Source organism: Corapipo altera, unplaced genomic scaffold, assembly GCF_003945725.1.
Source record: "Corapipo altera isolate COAL_440 unplaced genomic scaffold, ASM394572v1 255, whole genome shotgun sequence".
Classification (NCBI taxonomy): domain Eukaryota; kingdom Metazoa; phylum Chordata; class Aves; order Passeriformes; family Pipridae; genus Corapipo; species Corapipo altera.
Window position 1 is genome coordinate 2,642,293 of NW_020884929.1, and position 22,283 is coordinate 2,664,575.

The 22,283-nt window shown below is 36.3% G+C and overlaps 1 protein-coding gene across 12 annotated transcripts in view; it reads left to right on the forward strand.

Moving 5' to 3' along the window:
- Window positions 1-1,256: 1,256 nt before the first annotated feature.
- Window positions 1,257-22,283, forward strand: part of KIAA1109 (KIAA1109 ortholog) — an 84,258-nt gene continuing 63,231 nt past the window's right edge. For all 12 annotated transcript variants that reach the window (XM_027658849.1, XM_027658850.1, XM_027658855.1 and 9 more), the window contains exons 1-17: window positions 1,257-1,386; window positions 4,100-4,216; window positions 5,622-5,700; window positions 6,378-6,442; window positions 9,799-9,985; window positions 11,036-11,117; window positions 11,648-11,841; window positions 14,229-14,308; window positions 14,801-14,951; window positions 16,563-16,719; window positions 17,518-17,596; window positions 17,880-17,971; window positions 18,812-18,929; window positions 19,354-19,509; window positions 20,090-20,187; window positions 21,156-21,334; window positions 21,480-21,586. In XM_027658849.1, coding sequence (XP_027514650.1) covers window positions 1,290-1,386; window positions 4,100-4,216; window positions 5,622-5,700; window positions 6,378-6,442; window positions 9,799-9,985; window positions 11,036-11,117; window positions 11,648-11,841; window positions 14,229-14,308; window positions 14,801-14,951; window positions 16,563-16,719; window positions 17,518-17,596; window positions 17,880-17,971; window positions 18,812-18,929; window positions 19,354-19,509; window positions 20,090-20,187; window positions 21,156-21,334; window positions 21,480-21,586 — 2,038 coding nt within the window. In that variant the 5' untranslated portion in view covers window positions 1,257-1,289. The remainder of the gene's footprint in view (window positions 1,387-4,099; window positions 4,217-5,621; window positions 5,701-6,377; window positions 6,443-9,798; window positions 9,986-11,035; window positions 11,118-11,647; window positions 11,842-14,228; window positions 14,309-14,800; window positions 14,952-16,562; window positions 16,720-17,517; window positions 17,597-17,879; window positions 17,972-18,811; window positions 18,930-19,353; window positions 19,510-20,089; window positions 20,188-21,155; window positions 21,335-21,479; window positions 21,587-22,283) is intronic.

Genomic DNA, 22,283 nt, shown 5'->3' on the forward strand with positions numbered 1-22,283 from the left:
GCTGGAAACTGGGCTTGGTTGGGGGTTTGTTGTTGTTTCTTTGCTTCTGTCTACTGCTTTCATGTTCTTTTCTCCCTATTCTACTCCTTCTTACAGAAAGGGTAGTGGACAAATTAATAGCAATTATTCTTGGAACTCGTATTTTAGTTCAAAACACAGGCTCTTGGCTCAAGGTACAACAAGAGAAACAAGTGCATTAAAGGCTTTTTTTTTTTCCAACTTCTTCCACATTTTGTTTTCCAATAATGAGAGTAGTGTGGATATTACAGGAAAAACTGGATAAGTTGTTACTTTTATTGCTAACATTTCTAAATACTGACTATTCCAAAGCTGTTACGCTGCTGAAAAACTAAGGATGTTACTTAGTTTTATGTTCTAGAGCCCTTGATGGAGAGCATGAGAGTCTTGATAAAGGAGGGGAATAAAATCTACTCATATTCTTTGAGGATGGAGTACTGACAGGAAGACAGACTGCCAGGAGCTGGAAGGTGTTAAAAAACCATAACAGAAAAGATAAAGCAGAATTAATGCTTTTCTTCCTGTAAGAAAGCTTGACAAGGGAAAAGAATTCCAATGAAACTAATGCAAGGAAAATACTGCTTTGTAATTATAGATGTTGTTGAGTTGAGCAACACCCTGTTAATCACATTTAATTAATATAACCCAGTTGCAAGGTGATTTATGGGTGGTTTGAATAAGTGTGTGAGATCAGAAGGACTGGTTTTCTGCTCTCTATAACACAGACACCATGTAGTCACTTTTTATAACAAATCCATCTAAAGAAGAAGAATTAATGGACACAGTAGAGTAGAAGGTTATGGGAATTTTCCATAACTCCTGAAAGTGTCTGCTTTGGCCTTTTCTTGGCAGGAGTTTAGTCTCATATTACATTTTTGCATGTTAGAAGGTTTAACAGAGACTAATTTTCACTTGTGTGTTCAGTTATCTTTTGACTTACTGCTATGGCACAACAGTCGTATACATTTATTTGCTTTTATGTGCTGTACAGGACATTCATGGTGCTAAATTTGGAGAGCATATTCTGGCATTCTGTTGACCTGTGATTTGTTTTGGGGAGGCATGTGCCTGGAAACTGTTCCAGCAGAGATGAATGGAAGTGTTTCTAGAGCAGAAGAAGAGGCAGCTGAGAATCATGAAGATGTTATTAAAGGACTAAAAGAAGTTAATTCGTAATTCTGCACTGTGCTTGTTACTCATTTTGATTTTGATGTGTGGGGTTTTTTTTTCTCCTTCAGTTCTATAGGTGCTGGTGCAAAAACAGTGTAGCGATGGATCAAAGAAAAAATGATAGTTTTGTCCCAAGTATCACACAGCTGGAAGACTTCCTAACAGAACATGACTCCAACGTGGTTTGGCTGTTAGTAGGTAAGGTTAATCTATCTTGTTCTGGTTAAAGTTCTTTTGTAATACCATACCAAAGGATTAGCATGACAAGCAGATACAACAACGTTATACCAGTCTGTACATACTTGCCATTTAATATGGTTTAGTTTGAAAAGTGATCTCAAGACTATTGTGTGTAATGACACAAGTTCAAGACTAATTTGTGTGCCACAACAAGCCTTTAAGCCAAACTATTGTGTAATCAGTTATGAGCTGGGTTTGTAAACATGCCTGATTGGGGTATGCTGAATTTTTTACAACACTAGTGCTGTTGCCTATATTTGTGTAGTACTTTCATTTTCTGAATGTATGGATAGGTGGATGAACGACAGCAAAATAAGTATTAAGTTGTATTTGTGTCCAGGTGAGAGTCCTAAGGTGTGTAATGAATTTAGACTTTTTCAAAGATAGATAATGCCTGCTTTTCAGCCTTGACTCTGGGACCTGGAGTGAGGGGCAGCACAGGAAAAATACCTTTGTTTTTTTCACTTTCAGCAGGTTAAAGTAGTCTGTTGGCTATTGACATACTGGAATTATTTTTCAGTAGGTCAAACTGAATGAAAAAGCCATAGGCCAAAAAAAGTTTGGACTCAACATAAAATTCTCAGTGTAATCAAGATGAAAATAAGGGAATTCACTGGTAAAACATGGAACAAATGTGAACAGATCTGAAAAATTTGTCTCCAGAAGCTTTGACTTGCCTCCTGTTGTTATGAGGTTTGGATAGAAGCATATTCAAGTGATGTTTATTAACTGACCTAGTTCCAACCAGCCATTCCTCCTTTGCTTTCATCTGCTGACCTATGGCATCCTGTTATAAGAGAACATTAAAAAGACACCAGTAATTTCTTCTCCTGAATGCTGGAACAGCTATTGATCCCAGTAAAAGTGGTGATGAATTCCAGAAATGAACATGTTGTTCAATTCTAGAATAATTTCTGAAAATCTCATGCAGTGCAACTTTCCAGATATAATTTCCAAAACGTGGTTTCAGTGAAGATGCTTTTAAAATCAAGAATACAGCCATGAAATGAATAGAGTTTGTGGGATTCATCACTTGAGAGGGGAGACTGAATTTGGTGAGGGGAAAAGAAAAGGCAGAGGTAGGTCTAGCAGTAAAGGCAGTGGATCAGAACTGTAGTGCCTGAAAACTGCACTAGTTTGCTGATTTTTCTCAGCATATGTCACCTCAAGAGGGCACCTTCTTGACCCCAGGTGTCTGGTTGACCTTTAATCTGAAATTAAGCTTTATTGCTGGAACGAACCCTCTGAGGGTGAGTCATTCCACCCTTTTCCCTACCCTGATAGAGGCTCTGCAGTGAGTTACTCATCTGAAAGTGAGGGAGGCAAACACTGTCCTTGGAGTGTGCCTTTCCTGAATGCCAAGAGCAGTTTCTCTCCTGGGATGTAGCTTTAACCCTCCCTGCTTTGTTCCTGTCTAATCACCCCCACAGATTAGTTTTGTTTTTGACGTGTGGAGCAGTTGAACTGCCCGAGGGTGTGAGCTACTTGAATTTTGGTCACACTTTTCCACTAAGGAAAAGACAAAGTTATTGTGCAAGGCTTTCTCTTCTCCCTTCACCTCATCTTTCAACAAGGCACAGGCATTGTTATGGAGCACTGCAAAAACTTAAGGGGCAGTAAAAGGACAGGTTGTCTTTATAAGTTTTTTGTAAGTTTGCTTGGGGGGTTTTCTTTGAGTGATCATCTGAACTCTCTGCAAAGTGAAGGCATCATACCCATATGCCTTTCTGTACTTCTTATTTCCCATAAAAGTCACAATAAATCTGAGGTTTTCAGCATGCAACATACACATAAATGAAAAATTTCTATTACAAAGTTCAGGGTTTTTTCCTACTCTACCTTGGATGAAATGGAATGGTAATTATCAGAAAAGTGAATTAGGACTAGTCCATTCCCTGACAGTGCCACTCCTTTTGGGTTTGTCCTTCTGGAAGCTTTGAGAACCCTTGTAGTTAGAAATAGATTACTAGTTCTTAATCAACTAAAGTAAAAATTACTCTGGGGATTAGCAGACCTACTTTTTTTTCTTTTTTTTACATTTTTCTCGTTGGATTGCTATTTCCTTTTTTTCCTATGAAATTCCGTGCTTGAGCTGTTGACAGATTTCTGCTAACCCAAGGACTGGTGTGTTTGTCTCAGGATGCAGCAGCTCAGGAAACGATTTCAGATGTGATAATATTGTTTCCTGTGATAAGATATGAAAGACTAGAAGTTTGAATTACAGTTCACAGTTTGGAGAAGAGTAGAGAAGGAATGCAGTAAGACTTTTGCGGTGTTGGGTTTTCTTTTAAGGTGTTTTGAAATCAATGACCACGTGGTTCAGTCTATAAAACCTGACTTCTTAGATGATGAGTGATATACTGAAACATGTGGTTTGTAATGATGTAATGAAATCTGCAAGTCCTCTGGGAGGACAGGTTTTTTATATTGGGGAATGGAAGAACAGTGAAGAATGTAAATTTTTCTGGACTTCCAGTTTCCTGTTCCACCCCCCCCATCTCTTCACACCCTTCTCACACCCTCACTCTGAAAACACTCATTAAATGGTCCCATCAATTTTTTTTTGGAGATTAGGAAGAACACTGTTATGCCTGATGGTCTGAATAGGTAAGGTTTTTATCTAGGTCAGTGTACTTTAAAAATGCTTTAATTAATTGTAATCTTTCAACAGCAACAATATTGTCCTGTGGATGGATTATCTACCTAACTTATTATAATTCCCGGAACATTGGACTCATTCTAACGCTGGTTCTTAACAGATTATATAAACATGGCTACATCCATATTGGTAAGTTGTGATTAATGTAGTGCCACTTCCTACATTATCACCATGAGGCACTGTTTACTGCTTTTTATTATTCCTCAACTTGTTAAAAACTCGAGGGAAAATCAGTGTTCCTTTGTTATAGTCATTTGAAAATGTTCGGTGTGGAGTGGAGTCTTGAGCCTTGAATCCCTGCTCCAGCACTGTCCTTGCTTTCTAAATAAGCTGTCAGAACAACTAACCATGTTAATCCATACTGGGACTGTGACATGTAGAATTGATACTGGCTAGAACATTTGCATCAAAATCCATTAACGTTTTATTAAAATATTTCAAACATTTTTGTATAAAACAGGTCAGTACAAATCCCTCGGGCACTCACCCACATTACAAAAATATCTGGTGCTGAGTCACAGAGGGCTATAGCCCACAACCTCACTCCAATCACACTTTGAATTTTCTTTCATTTACTCCTCTGCCTTCCTCTGTCTGCTTCACAGAACAGCAGTGACTTTAGTTCTGGACTTTATCTCCAAGGATTGACCATAAATGTAGTGAAAACTTAAACCCAAAAAACCCCACCCACACTTGCCTGCCAAAGACACCCCTGCAATTCATTTGCTTGTATCCTCAAGAATCTAAGAGCTGTATTCCAAACCATCTTCAAATCCAGCTTTTTGAAGAGCAATATAGATGAAATACTTATTGGCTGCTGCACTTGATCTATAGGCTTTTATTAAAATTTCTCTGTGAAACTACCATTAAATAAAGACAGCTGATATAGCTGGCCAAAGATATGGTATTCTTTATAAACTCAATCAGTAAGTAGAACATAACATTAATTAGATGCCATGATTTACAGCTTAGTTTCAGTCGATTAATGTTGATTTTTAATTTTTTTTTTTTTTTTAAATCATGGTTTACTTAACTTTCTGTGGGTGAGGTGAAAAGCCTTAGGAAAAATATGGGCTATTGCATTACCTGCTGGTCTTTTCATGCTTATTAATCCTTCCTGCTGTAAACACAATTTCTCATAATAATTGGACAGAAGTCCTTATAGCCATTTAAAATTTAAAAGATTAGTCTCTCAGGAATCTTTATTTCTCCAATTACAGTCTTGCAAACAATGGCTTGAAACTATAAATGTTGAAAATAGCTTTTCTAACTCCTTTCACAAGCTTTGCAAGGCACCTGAATGTTTCTGGGTGACTAATGTGCCTCAGGGGGCTGGTTGTATTCTTGGCTAGTGCCAAACCCACCATCTTTTAGTTGTGTACTTTTTGTTCCTAATTTCCGACTTCCCTTCAAAGGGAAAACTCAAAATAGCCAGTTAAACCATTTCAGATATTGAATACTATAGTCTTCCCGCTCAGAATATAAAGGATCAACAGCTTCAGGCTAATGTCTGATAAACTTTTTTCCACATTAGGTTCCTTTTCATTCTCTGTGCTCTCTGGAAAAGTCATGGTGCGTGAAATCTATTTCATCACAGAAGACATGTCCATCAGGTACAGATTTCCAAGGCAATCCCTCTTCCAAATAACAATTTTCAATACAGTAAATGTATACATATAAATAACACATATCAAAATACAGCCTTACAAACGAGCAGTATGTTTATAAATGTTAAACTGCCTCATTTGGTTATAGTATTTAACATTCCTGGATGCTTGTTACTTGTCTGCTGCTTCAGCATTATCATTTGGAAGTGAATACTGGATAAGATTGTAGTTGTGCTAAATATTTGCAAAAGAAAACACTTTGGAGTAGGAAAGAGAACTATTTTTTCATTAATGTCTTTGACTCCCCCGTGCTCCTGCTCTTCAGTCTGGAAGATTCATCTTGGCCAAGCAGTTTGCATTTATTTACTGGAATTCAGAATGATTTGTTCCATGAACTGCACACTAGCAAATAGCTTGTAATTTTGATTCTTGCTGTCAAATTTGGAAAGCCCTGAGAAGGCAATGGAGTACTATACAAGTTTCAGCTAATGCAGGAGCTGTATAATATTATACTGTATCCTTTATGATGTAACCCTTTGTGCTTTAATATTGCTTATGCACTTAATATTGCTTAAGATTGCAGATCTCTGCACTCTGCATAAGACAACGTGTCATGCAGCTGCACAAAGGATGTTGGATTGTTACTCTCTTAACTTCTGTTTTGTCTCATTTATTTGGTTTAGGATTCAGGATGGATTTATCATATTTCGCTGGTGGAAGATGTACAACCCTAAGCAGAAACAGCACGGTAGGTTTCCCAAAAAGGTTTCAAAGTTAAAATTTACAGATAGTCAACAGAAAAATGCTTTCTTTACTCAATCACAAATGTGTAATTGATTTGTTAATATGTGCCAAAAGTACACTGAATCATCAGAAGGTTCTTTTAACTGGTTGCAGACTAGAACACCACAATGAAATAAATGCAGGATTCATTATCAGGGACATGAACCCTTCTTAAGTCAAACCATTAATCTTAATAGTAGCCTTCATTAGCTGTAGTCCAAGCATAATTGCCTCTGTATTGAAGTTTATAACTGTGATGAATAGAGACATCTTATGTTCTGGAAGTGATTTTAATTTCTCAGTTTTAATGTTGTACTTTCAGTATTTAGCAAAAGTATTCTTTAGTATTTGATAAGCCTGTGTCTTGATGACATCTGTGGGTGTAGAAGTGGGAAAGTGTGAAAAATTGATTTATTTTTCTTCCTTATCTCTGGCTGAAGAAGGATGATTAACCCCAGATGCAAGAGATTAAGTGTATCTGCAAAAAACACTGTGAGAAAGCATAAGCAGCCCAGGGATGTGTACTTAATAATTTATAGGATTAGAATCTTGTTGAATGAGTCTCGGGTCCTGCCTCTCTTGACTTTTGAAGCCATCACAGCTCCATTGCTAATTCAAGGAGGTCCAGAAATGGCAGCTATCTACAGCTGAGGACATTAGTTGAGAGGGTCATTGAACCTTGGAGTTTTGTGGGGTTTTTTTTGCTATCTTGCCTTTGGAAGTGGCTTCTGATGGTGTGAAGCCTCTTAGACTTGTCAGCAAGCTTGTACAGCTGTTGCTGTGTCAGTACCAACTCAGCAGCACTGCAATTAGTCAGGGGAATGTGAGACACCACTCTTACAGTGATAGGAGTTACTAAGAGCTGCTCACTCCTGTTTATTGAGGCACTACCAACCCTCTGAGGTGATAGGGCACAATTCCAGTTCTTTATACCATAAGAAAAATAATTCAAGAAATGGAACCTAGTCTTAGAGTTAATTAGATTTTTCCAACCACAGGTTATTGTCCAACAGGATTTCATAGAATTGCCTTCATCTGCTAGTTAAAACAGATTTCTCTAGTGGCTCACAGAATGAAGAAATGAATTTAATGCAGTAGAGATAGTTGTGTCTGTCTTCTATGCTGTTATTTTTGCATGGCAATATTGCAAGGCTTTAAAGTTTTCTGATGGTATTGAAGACCACATCCAAGTAACCAAGGAAGTCAGGAGGTGTACAGGTTTGACAACAAAGTAACGTGACTAAAATCCTCTTCAGTGTTAAATCATACTGGGACTGGAGAGTAGGTTTTGTACATACCTGAGAAATGAAAGTGGCTTAGGGACAAAAGCTGGAGGATCAGGTTGTGAATAGGGCACACCCAGATGTCTTGGCTTAGGTGCCACAGCACATTATCAATTTTCACGTTGTAAGACCTTATAATGTAGTTCATGTTTTGAAGGGGAAATACTGTTTTTGAGAAGCAGTTGCTCTACTTTTTGTTGTCAGGAGTGGCTTTTGTCATGTCCCCATCAGGTTTGATTTAGTATTTGAGTTGTTTGGGTGGGCATGATACAAACATTTGAAAAAATAATAAATAAATAATGCATCTTGATTAAACTCTGTAGGAGGCAAATTTCAAACCCTTAGTTGCATTAGTCACCTGGATTCCAACAACTGTTGATAAAGCTTCAGTATTTTGCTATCAATCTGGTAGTTACTTGTACATAACCTACATATATACTTCTTTGAATCGTTCAGTAAGATGATATTTAGATTTCCTTGTCTCTTTTTCCTTGCCTTTTTTCTAGTTTTCTTTTCCAAAAGTGTTTTAGGCAAATAGATGTGTGGAGGATTGTTATTAGGAGAAAGAGATACTTGTCTCTTTAAATCTCCTTTAAAGAAATGAATTACTACCTATGATTTCATTTAGTTAATGAAGTCTAATGCTTGTCTCCAGGAATTGAAAAATTATATTTATTTGTGTTCTTGATGATAGTTAGATCTCCCTGGTGGGCTGGTGTGTATCCCAATCCTTGTCCATGACATTCTTTGCCTGTGTTTTATTGATGCAAGTTAACATTGGGAACAAACGGATTTGATGGTGCTCTGATGAAAACAGGAAGGAACTGAAACTGGCTCATTAACTTTTCTCTGTCTCCTGTTCAAGAAAACTGTGATGCCAGTGCTTTCTGGAGATTTATTGTACATTTATTTTTTTATAATGATATGGAAATTTCTGGTACTTTGGGTGTGAGGGGTCAAAGGTGGGTTGCTGGTGTTTGGACAGAGTGTTGTACAGATGTGTCATTTTGGGTGACAAATGGATTTGTTAGCAAAGAGAGTGCATTTAATCAAGCAGGTGTCTCTAAACTTTGGCTCTTGGGCAGCTGCATTTCTTCTCTTGACCCTGATCACAACACTTTGCTCTGACTTTTTAATTTATGTTATCTTTGGGAAGTGTTGCCTTCGGTTTTTACCCCCTGAGTTACAGATTGCTGTGATAACCACTGATGCTTCAGTTTCCTGAAGTCTATTTGACTTAGAAAGACCAGATGAGGTTTTTAGAGCAGCTCAGGTCTCTGGAGTGAATGTGTAATGGGCACTCTTTCAACTGGGTAATTAGGGGGAAATGGTGCGAGCTTTTCCCTCACATTAACTCCATAATTAGGTCATACTATCTGAGGCAAAAGTATGTCGAAGTATGTCCCAACCAACTCTGTATATGATCAGCAGATGTTAAACTAGGTTTTAAATGTCAGAGAGTCAAGCTGATATTAGTTAGAATTTTAAATTTGCAAAAATGTGGACTGATTGAGCAAAATGAGTATGATCTTGTTAGGTCTGCATATGAATATTTCCTGTTTCTCTGTACAAGAAAGCTTTTTCCCATTTCAGGCATGCTGTACCAGAGAGCTTGGCTAGAAAACCACATGGGTTTTTTAGATGGAACTGATCTCAAGTGCTGATATCTGTGCTAAAAAGAAGTTTGCACTGAGGCTTCTGTGTTGTGCATCAAAAGGGATTTTGTTTGTTTTCATAGACTTTGTTTACCATTTTGTGCAGTTCTTGCCTGGATTTATTTTTGGATTGTGACCTAAGGGTGAAATGCCTTTCAGGTTTTATATTGTGTATGCAACTGTCTTATTTGCCAAGTTTTACTGATTTGCTTGGGATGGTGTAATTATTTTGTAGAGTTTTTTACTGCTTTTTAATATTACTTCAGCAGCTTGTTCAGTACTCTGTGGATTGTTTTTGCAAAATGTGCATTTATGAGAAACTGCAAATATTCCAAGGGAATGTTGAAAAAGAACGAGAAACTCTTTTCCTTCTATTTGTTTAGATCCAAAGGCAGAAACACGACTGTATATTATGGTGAATGACTTTGAATTTCATGTGTACAACCGTTCTGAGCTTTATGGACAACTTCAGGAACTGTTTGGCTTGGATCCCACAATAATTCCAGCAAAGAAAGATGATGAAAGAGCACAAGTAAATGGGAGGCAGAGAACACATACCAATCTTGAAAGGTAAATTATTATTCATTTTGCTGTTCTGTTGATGCTTTGTTCTGCAAAGACCTGAACTAATTGGGTAATGTTTTGTTCAACGTGTGCTCTGGAGGCCAAATGATCGAAGCACAGCAGAGAGAAATTGCACTGACAAGCCTGAAAGTCTGAATCTCTTCCCTTTCCTCAGACTTCCTACCATAATAATTAAAACCCACAACCAACCAAACCAAACACTCATGTTTAATGATCAGAGACGGGTTGAAAAATCTATTTGAAATACAGTGTAGAAAGGGAGCGTGTGTTGAAGAGGGTTGTGCTGGCAGAATAATGATGGTTTTGCTCAGTAGAAGTAACAGCTGCTCAAGACATTGAATGGGCACAATGTGAGGATCTCTCTGGTATTGTGGGTAGCTACACAAACTTTCTTCTGTTAATTCCTCTTTATGGCGTACTCCTGAAAACATGGTGTGGGTATATAAGGAGTTTTTCCATGTGGCTTACGTGTAGTGGAGTCAGATGTTCAATAGTAAGTCCCTCTCTGAGCAGAATCACACCAGACTGATTTATTGTCAGGAGCAGGAAGGATCTAATGAGACTTGGGTCCTTTCACTGCTGCTGGCCAGTTACTAAATTACCTAGTGGGCAGGTGCAGGATGCTGTGTCAATCCTGAGTTTGAGTAAGGACTGTGCCTCTGAGCCAGTCCCTTTGTGTTTCCATCTTAAGCTGACAGGCACAGGAAGGAGGAGGGAAATGTCCTGGGAAATGAAAAATCCTGAGCCTCAATAGGAGTATTTAGAACAGACCAAGTTCCCCCGAGGAAGATTTATTTTATTGTTGCTCTGAGTTGACCATGGCAGCTTGCTTTCTACCTGTGTCAGCACCCAAGGTGTAACTCTGTGTGCTTCCTGCTGTTCTTCTAGGCTTGGGAGGAATTGGCAAGTAATCTGCTGGGGAAAGATCTTGTTCCCCAAGATCTGTGCACTGAAGATCCCTAGAAGAATAATTTGGTTAGTTCTTCTGAAGAAAAGACAAAATAATAACCCCTCCTTTTTCTTTTTTTTCTTTAGTGTTAAAGTAAAAACAGAATCTCAAGACCCTTCTTCTTCGTGGAGGTCACTTATTCCAGTCATTAAAGTCAATGTGAGCACGGTAAGCGACAAGGTCCTTAAAAATTAAGCTTGCCATTCATTTTTCTTATCCATTCTATTTGAGGTTTTTGTTCTCCTTCATGCTTTAATAAAGTTTTAAAATTACACCACCAGCACTCCCCTGACAGAGTCACAAATCCTGCTGGTGCTGGTGGAAATGTGGTAATGTTCTCAGTATTTTGGGAAATACCGCTGTCTTAGACTTGTAAGGATTTCAAGAATATCACCAAGTAATTAAGTTAGGTAATGAATGTTGTAAAAAGTGTGGGGTGTTGGGCTTTTCAGAGGTGTTTGGAGTTGTTGTTTTTTTCTCTTTTCTTCCTGTATGTTTTAATAGAGATGCTTAGAGAGAATATGGAGAGTTTAATGTACAAGGTAGTACTTTTAGATAATGCACAGATTATGGTCAGGATTTTTGTCCATGGTCTTTATTTGCATATATCTGATTACACTTCATTATTATAGGTAAATAGATACATATATATAAAAGAGGAGTGCATAATGAGAAATTGGGTTTGCTTTTTGCTGTAGGGTCGCTTGGCATTTGGGAATCACTATCAGCCACAAACACTTTGCATTAACTTTGATGATGCCTTTCTGACGTACACCACAAAACCACCTTCGAGCCACCTCGATCAGTTTATGCACATTGTGAAAGGAAAACTGGAAAATGTTAGAGTCATGCTGGTTCCAAGTCCAAGATATGTTGGTCTGCAAAACGATGAGTAAGTTTGGGGTATTTTTATATCCATGTTATTTTATTGTTTATTTTAGTAAAAAGAAGAGAATGATGGTTGTCTTTCTGTTTCTGTATTTTACTTAGCGTGTTTAGACAGTTGGCATTTTTACTACTCTGAAGGTTTTAAATTTTGGATCTTTGAAACAATTTTATGTGTAGAGAAAAGTACTGGTTTTTTATATCTATCTAAGTTTTTATTTGTGTATGTTGTGCTCTGTGATTAAACACAGAATCATGGAATAGTTTGGGCTGGGAAGGATCTTTAATGGTCATCTAGTTCAACCCCTCTGCAATGAGTAGGGACATCTTCAACTGTATTAGGTTGCTTAGAGCCCTCTCCAACCTGGACTTGGATGTTTCCAAGGTTGGGGCATCCCACATTCAACTTGTATTTTGCTTCTTTCAGGTGTTACAGCTGGTCACAGGCTTTGCCAGTGGTAAATATTCTAGTTGTGGGTTAAATGCAGGGTTTAAGGTCTTGACTTCCGTAAAACTGATTCACATATGGTTTGGAAAATATTTAAGAAAAAAAATGGGCAAAAGCTGCATAATACTTGGTGGAGTGGAAATTGCGTTATCTGTTGAAGGCAGATGGCTGATCCTTTTACCTCTGTGTATTCTGCATAAGTGGGGTTATGCAGCTTTAACAAGCTGAAGTAAGTCAAACACAAGCAAGAGGGCTTGCATGAAGTAATAAAATAAACTGTACATCATTTGACTGTACCTTAATTGGCTTTTTATCAGCCAAATACTGCTGTCTGTAATATGCCTCTATGTATTTTCCAAAGGGCATTTTGTGGATGTGCACAGAATCTTGCTCTTCCAACATGACGACAAAGGAAATTTCTCCAACTAATATTGAAAACAAACAAGATTAAAACAAAATAGGATTAAGATACTCAAACTATTAGCTTTTTCTCCTGCTTCCTCTCAGTATTTTCTTTTTGTGCTCTTACCATCCCTGCAGCTCCTGATGGCTGAAAGATGCACAAAATGTGCTCTAATTTACTGGGCAGATTCAACAAATTACCCAGTTCACTGGAAATGGAGAGTGTTTAACTCTTTAGACTCTGCCCTCTTATGCTTCTTTGGCTTAAAATTTAAGCTGGGTGTTTTAAATTTCAAAATTTCCTGCAGGCAATGCAGGTGTGACAAACATCTGAGTGACTTGGTGAAATTTGTAAGAGACTGCCTAATCAATACAAACATCAAAACCTCACCTTGAAAACTGTCCTGTTATCTTACAAACACCCACCTCAACATCTCCATCGCCCTTTGCAAATAAATCCTCCAAAATCCAAGGAAGAAAAAAAAGAAACTGTGCTAGGAAAAGCAGGTCAAAGCAGAGCAAGTTTGGAGAGCAGCAGCTAAGCCAGCAGGCTTGAAGTGGAAGTTCAGGATAGATATTAGGAAATACTTGAAAATGATGATGCTAATGTCATTATCGTTCATTGCCATTATCTAATTGCTGTTAAAGTATTTAGTCTTTCACTCCCAAAGTAAAATTGATTTCAAGGTTCCTGCTCTGTTGCTTTTGAAGAACTTCTGGCAGTGCATGGTCTCTGCATCTGCTGCCTTCTGTGTGTTTTCCAAGCTGTCCTGCCCTTGAAATGAGCTGTGGGGTAATGGGCAATGTGCTTCTAACAGGTCTCACTCTTACACTGTGTGTTTCTGTTGTTGAATTGGCTTTTTTTTTTTTTGTTAAGAAGTGACAACTTATGAAAGTGACTGAAAAGCTGCAAAACCATGTTTTGCAGTAAAACCAGAATTTTCACATTACAGTAGTATTACTACTATAGAATATATTAATATGTAAATTAACATGTGGTAGCACTATAAGAAAGGGATTATAATATATCAATATAATAGTGTTTGGAGAAGTGTTTTGTCTATCAGTTTTATCACATCCTTTTATATTGAGGGAAGTGTTATTGAGGCAGAAGAGCTTTTTTTCTTTTTTTTTTTTATTAACTAATGGTCTAATTACTGAATGTCTCGTCCCTTTGGTTTAGAGTGCTATTTTAGTAAGAAAACAATTAGCAGGTGAAAGAACAATATAGGACAAGGAGAAAGGAACTCTTGACAGAAAGAAACAATGAAAGTAAAACTTCGGTAGTTACTTGTGGTTTATAATATCTGAGCAATGTCTTTGTGGAGAGGAACATGGTATTCTCATGCTTAAAATAACTAAACTTTAAGTTATTTGATGTAATAATTATAATAATAGCAACATAATGAACAAGTATTTTTTTTGGCAAATCATTATGCAAATTCATTATGCCTAATATGTTGCATTTCACATTACTTGAATTCATAAAGCTTAATCTGAGCACATGGATTTTTAACCTTTATCTTTGCATTTTTTCGTTACAGACCACCAAGGCTGATGGGTGAAGGTTTTGTTGTGATGCAATCCAATGATGTTGACATCTATTATTATATGGATGAACCAGGTACCTTCTGTTAAATACAAACATAACACTTCAAGGGATTTTTGTAGGCTGCTGGACTTGCTAGACAATTTCTTCTTTGAATGACTTCTTGAATTTTTATGATTAATTGTGGCTCTACTGTATTTAAGTCTTCCTTTTCATTTGCTTGCATTGTCTGTAGAAATTATTTTAACCTAATCTTTCTTTCAAGATTTGTAAGTAGGATTTGGAACTAAATGTGAATGTATTGGCAAAAAGCATCCTTAAAAACTGCTGTGTGTATCACTGACACTGGTGAACTGTGTTTAAGAAAATCCCAAGGATTTTTGGTCATATTTCTTGGCTTTCCACTGGGAGTCTGCACTGAATTATGTCTTGATATTTACACAGTATGGTGATCTCAAATAAAACTGACATCAGGACACTTTAATTGTCTTGTGCTTAGCAAACATTTTTCATGCTAATTTGAAGCAGCTTCCTTTAATAATCTGTTTATTATATTATGTGATATAGGTCTTGTACCAGAGGAGACAGAGGAAAGTAATGATGGAGAAGCCAGCAACGAAGACAGCAAATTACAGGATCTGCCACCCTGTTGGGGTTTGGACATTGTGTGTGGCAAAGGAACAGACTTCAACTACGGTCCTTGGGCTGATAGGCAGAGGTATTACCATGATCTACAGCTTTAGTTTTCATCTTTGATATCTAATATTACCGAGAAAACATTAATTTCCATCGTGGGATTGCTCAGACTTCTAATTTGTGTGAGTTGGGGTGGACTGGACAGCCTGAAAGAGGAGTCCTGCCCCAGTGGTTTAAGATTAGAAAATTCCTTGCTGTTTATCTTGTTGATCTTCCTAAGTCGGGATCACTTTGTGAATTTTTATTATTAAATTAACAAGTTATAGTCCCCTTTTTTGTGAACAAAGTAGTTTTATTATTTGTCAAGTTTTACATACTCAGGGTTTAACTTTTTAATTGGTGATCTTTAGATTTATCAAGCTCTGTGGGTGGGAATACACTACATATTGGTGAGGAAATGGTAGAGAAGTAGAACTCTGACTATGAAAATAATGAGGGGGGAATAATTTATTCCTGCTTAGGATAATCAATTCCTCGATGTGATCTGCAAAGTATTTATTATCTAGTTATTTTAGTGACAAAATATTAGGCCAGAGCTCTACTACTCTTCTTTTGCACATGAGTATTTGTGGTGAGGACAATAGGACTGTTGAGAGAATAAAGGACTATTAAGTAAAAGTGACATCATCAGTGCTTTCTCTCTTTTCCCCTGATAATTACAGGCTGATACTTCTCCTTGGCCTTCACTAATTCTCCTGTGAAACTATTATGATTAACTGTCCCTTAGGAGTGTGAGGATGGCAGACCAAAGAGTGGTCATTTTATATATATATATATATATATATATATAAATAATCCTAGAGGATTTAAGAGAAAATGTCAATTTCTACAATTTTTTACTAGCAACATGAGGGCAGTGAATCATTAATGATACTTTAAAGAAAGCCTGCCCTATAACAGTAGGCTTTTTATAATCTTACCTGGCTTGGCAGAAGGCAGTTTGGTGCCTGTGCAGTGCATGTAGAGTTCAGAGATCCATACTGGGAATTTTTGCATCGTGCCACGGATAGAACATGGAGTTTTGGAAACTTTGAAGCTGCTACAATGGTCAGGTGCTTGGTGCAGGAAACTATTAACCCCCTCTAAAGGCTTATTTCAATCCTCTTGAGACTTGTGTAAGCTCTGCTGTCTGTGCTTCATTGCTGTGCCTTTCCTGTCACGTAGTTGCATGTTCATCTATAAATCTGTAGAACTTTGATTTTCGTTCTGAGGTCCTAAAGTTTGTGTTTTGTTTATTTCTGGGCATTACATCAATTATTAGTACACAAACTGAAGCAAAATAGATTACTTCCTACTATGTTTTTGTAGCAGATTTGTTGAGGATTAGAAATAGGAAGAAAAAATACCTTGTTTACCTTCTGAATTAAAATATTTCTGTTCTAATCCATTTATGGCTTTTGTCCAAAAGTAACTTCTTGTCATTGAAACTTTTGGAAATTTCAGTCATGAATTGGAAGGCTCCCAAGATGAAGATTTTAAACAAACATTCTTTCTTATCTCACCCGTTGGTTGTCTTAAAATTCAGCTAAAAGGAAAATAATTAAATGAACCAAATAGATGCATAAATATATGTATGTTTTCTTCAGTGAATAAAAGACAACTTTTTTTTTTTTCTTTTCTTCTTTCCCATTAGGGATTGCTTGTGGAAGTTTTTTTTCCCACCAGACTACCAAGTTATGAAAGTCTCAGAAATTGCTCAACCTGGGAAACCACGACAGATCCTTGCTTTTGAACTGCGGATGAATATTATTGCAGATGCCACCATTGATTTACTTTTTACCAAAAATAGGGTAAATAATGAAACCTTATCAAGAAATTAACTTGTCTTCTGTGGTTCCACTGTGCTTTGTGGTTGTGCACAGTTTTACTTGTCTCAGGTGTTTATTGCAGGTTTTAAAAGCTGGGTGATTTTTGCCTTAGTCTTCAGTAATTATGAGTAAAGCATTCAAAGAGTAGTATTTTCTGAGAGGCATTAACTTGTTGGCTTATTTAAAGTTTCTTTTAAGCCTTCAAGTTACATCTTAAACCATGCTGGCTCCTACAGTCTTGGGAATTCATGATCTGGACATTTCTTGGGCAGTCTTAAGTTATGATGAAGCTCACCATGATGAAAAGATAATAACTTCTGATATTGAATTTATATCTAATAGTACTGGAGAGATGATATTGGGGGAGACAAAACATGTATGTGTAGGGATTTGGATTTTTCTTTCCCCTGTTGCTACTTTTATAAATGGGATATAGCATAACTTCACTGTACACCTGTTTTGTTCTTTTTTGAGGGACTGAACGAGTTAGAAATGTGATGTTAGAAATACATATTCATCTGCCCTCCCATACCTTGGATGAGAGTATCTTATGTTGTTTGTAATAGTGGACCTCAGCATTTGTTAAGCCTAAAAATGGTGTTATTTGGTATTGATGCACATAGGTAGTTCATTGGGAATTTTTCTAAAAGCAGGAAGGACTTGAATCATCAGGTCTCTTAATCCAGGTGTGGGTAATGAGAGCCAGAGGTATGAAGTACACTGGTTGATGCAACAAACCTAGAAATAATGTTTGGATCGTTTTCCTTTCTTGCAATGCAGGAAACTAATGCTGTACATGTAAATGTTGGTGCAGGATCATATTTGGAAATAAATATTCCCATGACAGTCGGTGAAAACGGTGAGTTAAGGCTAAGCCTGATTTTTTTTCCTAATCTTTTTTTCCTGAGCAGTTATCTTAATTGCTGTGTGTGTGAATGTCTCGTAGTGTTCTTCCTTTGTGACTTGGAGATGTATATTCTTATGCAAAGGAAGAAAAATACTGCCTTGCAAGACATTAAGGCGTGAATCCATCAGGATACTTCTTGTTTGTTAGTGGCCTGCTGAAATCGCTGGTGAAGGATGTTTAAATATTGGTGTAACTCTTATGTCTGAATGATTATTTGATAACTTTTGTTTGCCAGGCTATTCACCCACAATTAAAGGGCAGCTTCTGCATGTTGATGCCACGAGCAGTATGCAGTACAGGACTCTCCTGGAAGCAGAAATGCTGGCTGTAAGTTTGCATTAATAAACATAGAGCTTCAATCTCTAGAAGATTTTTTATGAAGAATATATATTTATTTTTCTATGGAGCAGCCTTTAGGTTCTTAAACAATAGAGAAAAATGCCTTTTGAATGTATTTTGCAAGACTATATATATAAGAATTTATATATACACAGATAACCATACATGCAACTCTAGTGGCTTACATAATTTATATACCAAGTTAGTGTTTTTTTATTTACAGATCTTGCCTCATTTACTGTGTAGCCACATGTTCGTACAGGCTTTGCCTTAATAAATGATTACACTCACTAACTCTGCTATAGAATGTGTGCACATAAATACTTTAAAAGTACTTAAAAGTACTTAAGTGTGCCTGAACTACTTGAGACAGGTCTAATACTGTATTATTCTTTTGTTTGCCTAGTATTTCACTTCTACAATACTGTCATTCTGTAGATTACCCTTCTTATTGTTTTTTAAATGACCTTATTAGGGTCGTATTTTTTAATGTTTGATTTTGTGTGTTGTATTAATGGTTGAAAAATATTGTATTCTGGGGGATTTTCTTTGGTGTATTGATGAAAACTTTGTTTATAAATTGCTTGGTACATCTACTACAGCAGATTCATAATATACCTTTCTAAATAAATTAATATACTAACACTTGACCTTCAAATGTAGAAAGAGAGATTAAATTATTAAGGAACTGGAGAGGCCTTCTGTTCATCCCAGCAGGAGAACAATTTTAATTATTCAGCAGGGTACATATGTGAAAACTGCTGAGCTACAGGGTCAAGCATTGTCATCTTTTGAGGTAATTCTGGTGCTTTAATATCTTGTTCACAGTTCCATATTAATGCCAGCTATCCCCGGATATGGAACATGCCCCAGACGTGGCAATGTGAGCTTGAGGTTTATAAAGCAACCTATCACTTCATCTTTGCTCAGAAAAGCTTCTTTACAGGTAACCTCTTTACTAAATAAGTTACATATCAAATTAAATATTCTTTCTTTGGGATTTCTTGTCAAATTTTGCTGAGTTGTGCAAGGTCAGGTTGTCTGGTTTCACATATTTAGGACAACAAATTGTTTCTGAGAACAAAGTTCCTGATGCTTCTGTGTGTCGAAGTTCATGATATTCTTACTTTTCAGTAGAGATACACATAATTTAATTTTCTGATATCTGAACTAAATTTGATCTGCATTTATGTTAAGTGATCTTAAATTTATTTCTTATAAGATCTCTTATCACAGTTATTGATTTGTTTAATGTTGTTTGCTGATGTGTTCAGGGCAATCATGAACTTCTACAACACTAAAATCTTAAAAGAAGAAATCTCTCACTTGATTGCTACTAACTTGCCTTTTATTACTTTGTGTGGGTTTAGATTTGATCCAAGACTGGTCCAGTGATAGTGCACCTGATATTTTTTCATTTGTTCCATATATGTGGAACTTCAAAGTCATGTTTCATCAATTTGAAATGATTTGGGCAGCAAATCAACATAATTGGATTGACTGTTCCACCAAACAACAAGAGAATGGTGAGATCATTTTTTTTATTTGGAAGAAGTAGTACATACTGCAAAATAATGTACAAAATATACAGTGTATATTTATATGTATATATAGAGAGAGTAATAGAATTCAAATATTTCAACATTTCAGTAGTTTACACTGTGCTCAAATCTTATAATTTCAACATAGAAAGAAGATGGTGGATTAAAAATCATTAAATTGTGTTCTAGTTAAAAATGAGCTCAACACTTCATCAGAAACCGGAGGAACTTTCAGTGTGTGTTTTCTTGTCTAAAAATTGATATCTGAAGCAATAAAGAAAAGCATCAGACACTACAGATATTTTTATTGTTTGCCTGCAATTTCATAGTGCTAAGTACAGTGTCTTTCTAGAAAGGACAAGCTGTGGGGAGTAAATAGTTTGAGAATAATTTATACCAGTAATTTATTACTGTAAATACACTGTAGGTAAAATGGCAATTTCCTCTGAGTTCTTTAATATATTTTCATTATTTTTACCTGTGTGTTTGATAACTTGTGTAAGAACAAAATAGGCAGTAATTTTGACAGATTTTTTTGTTGTTTGTTTTTCCTCTTCTCTCCCAGTTTATCTGGCAGCTTGTGGAGAAACACTGAACATTGTTTTTAGCCTGCCTTTTACTGATTTTGTTCCAACCACATGCAATACTAGATTCTCTTTAAGGGTAAGTTCTTTTTTCTTCTAAATATGAGATAGCTTCTTGAATCAGGACATTTTTAATTATTTCTTTCCTGAAAGAAAAATACTCTGTATCACTTCATTTAAGTTCATAGAATTTTTCTTTGAGTAACACAGAGGCAAATGGTTTCAGTTTGCTTGTATGAAGCATTTAATCATAGACTGTTTTTATTTATATATATAAAAATAAAAATCTTTCTTAAAATATATACAAGCATGTGCTTCACACATATGTATATACACACATTTAATATGTATATTTATTACATAGACTCTGAGTCAGTGTGTGTATTTTATCACTTGAAATTCTGCTTCTTTTTATTTATGAAATGTGGAAATCTAATGTATGTTCAATGATAGAATCAAATACTGGAGCAAGTACCCCCAAACCATTTTCCAGAGCCATGTTCCAGATTTTTAAGAGGTTCTGTAGAATAGATGATGATGATAAAGTGTTTTTAGCAGACACAGATAATTCTTTGAAAGACTGTACTTCTTGTCTTCCCTAAAATAGAAGCTATCTGCTACTACTAAAAATAAAAAACTAGTTGATGGGGATGTTGATAATTTTATATAATTTTATAGCAAAGAAAGCATTGATTTATGGTTTTTTTCTTTTTTAAGTGTGATTTAGTTGGAATGTAGGGTAGCCTTGGGCCTGCTACATAACTTTAACAGTATGGTTTGAACAACAAAAGAGCAGGAATCACTGAAAGCTGTGCCCCTATGTCTTACAGATTGTTTGGTGTGTTTTTATGTGCAAGTTACTGGAGTTGTAAGTGTTCAGAACTATAGAGCTCTTGAGTTTGTAGTAGAAATTGGTGGGAAAACAAAGATTTCTTGTCTAACTTTGCCTGTAAAGTGGAGATGATGGCACATACATATGCAAATAGCCTGAGCACTGTGCATAAAGTGAATGAAAGTGACTTTTCTGTTCCTAATGTTTGATTTTAGGGAGAAGATGTTGATCTTCATTTGTACCTACCAGATTGCCATCCTAGTAAATACTCCCTCTTCATGCTGGTGAAAGACTGTCAGCCTAATAAAATAAATCCTGAGTCTTGTATGTCCTCAGAATGTCAAAGTGGTCAGAAAACAGGCAAACCCAAATGGAGGAACATCACTCAAGAAGAGTGAGTTTTTATTTGGATTTATATTTATATTGGCTGATCATATTTGCTTCTTTCATTCGTGATTAAAGCAACTTCATAAGTTCATGAAAGATATTTAATGGAAGTATTGGACTTCAAATAAAAGCATGATGTCTCTTTTTGAAAGGGCTGGATGGGTTGAATGCTGGACAGTCCCGAGTGTGATGTTTACAATCGACTACTCATGGCACCCAATTTATCCTCAGAAGGCAGATGAGCAGCTAAAACAATCCTGTAAGTGTCACTACCTTTTTCTTGTTAACATGTTTCATTTTGGAAGCTGCTATGAGGTTGGATCACATTTGGAATTTGGAACTCCACTGCTGTTATATGTCTCATGGGACTGTGCTGATCTTTAGAATGCACCAGCTTTGATTTAAAAACTGACAACATTTCATGCTGCCAAATTTCAGACTGTGTCCCAGTTCCTTGTGGAAAAAAGAGGATACTGTCTGTAGTTCCCTTCTCCTTGTCCTTAACAAAGTGGATCTCTTAAATGGGTTGTTGCACAAGACAAAATACCACTTGGTATATTAAATATTGGTATATTCAATAGGAAGTACGATATTTTTGGTAATATCACGTTTCTTAGCTTTTCTAAGCTTTTTTTTCCCTTCAGATATTGTGATGTTGTCTTGGGATTTAAATGTTTAAACACATTATATATGATATATAATCACATTGTCTTCCTCTTATGGATATGAAACTCTGAGATTTCACTGTAGCCCTGTTGAAGTGAAGAACCATGGCCACCAGATATGAGTGTTAAACTGGTCAGTCTAGCACTAATATTGAAGAATTTTCTAAATTTATCTGTCTAAATATTTCTAAATAACAAATATCCTCTAAGCATGTGCTTGCAAAAAAAGTTATAAAACATTAAACACAGATACAAGTAAGTTAATTTAAATGCAGAGGGAGGTATGCAGGA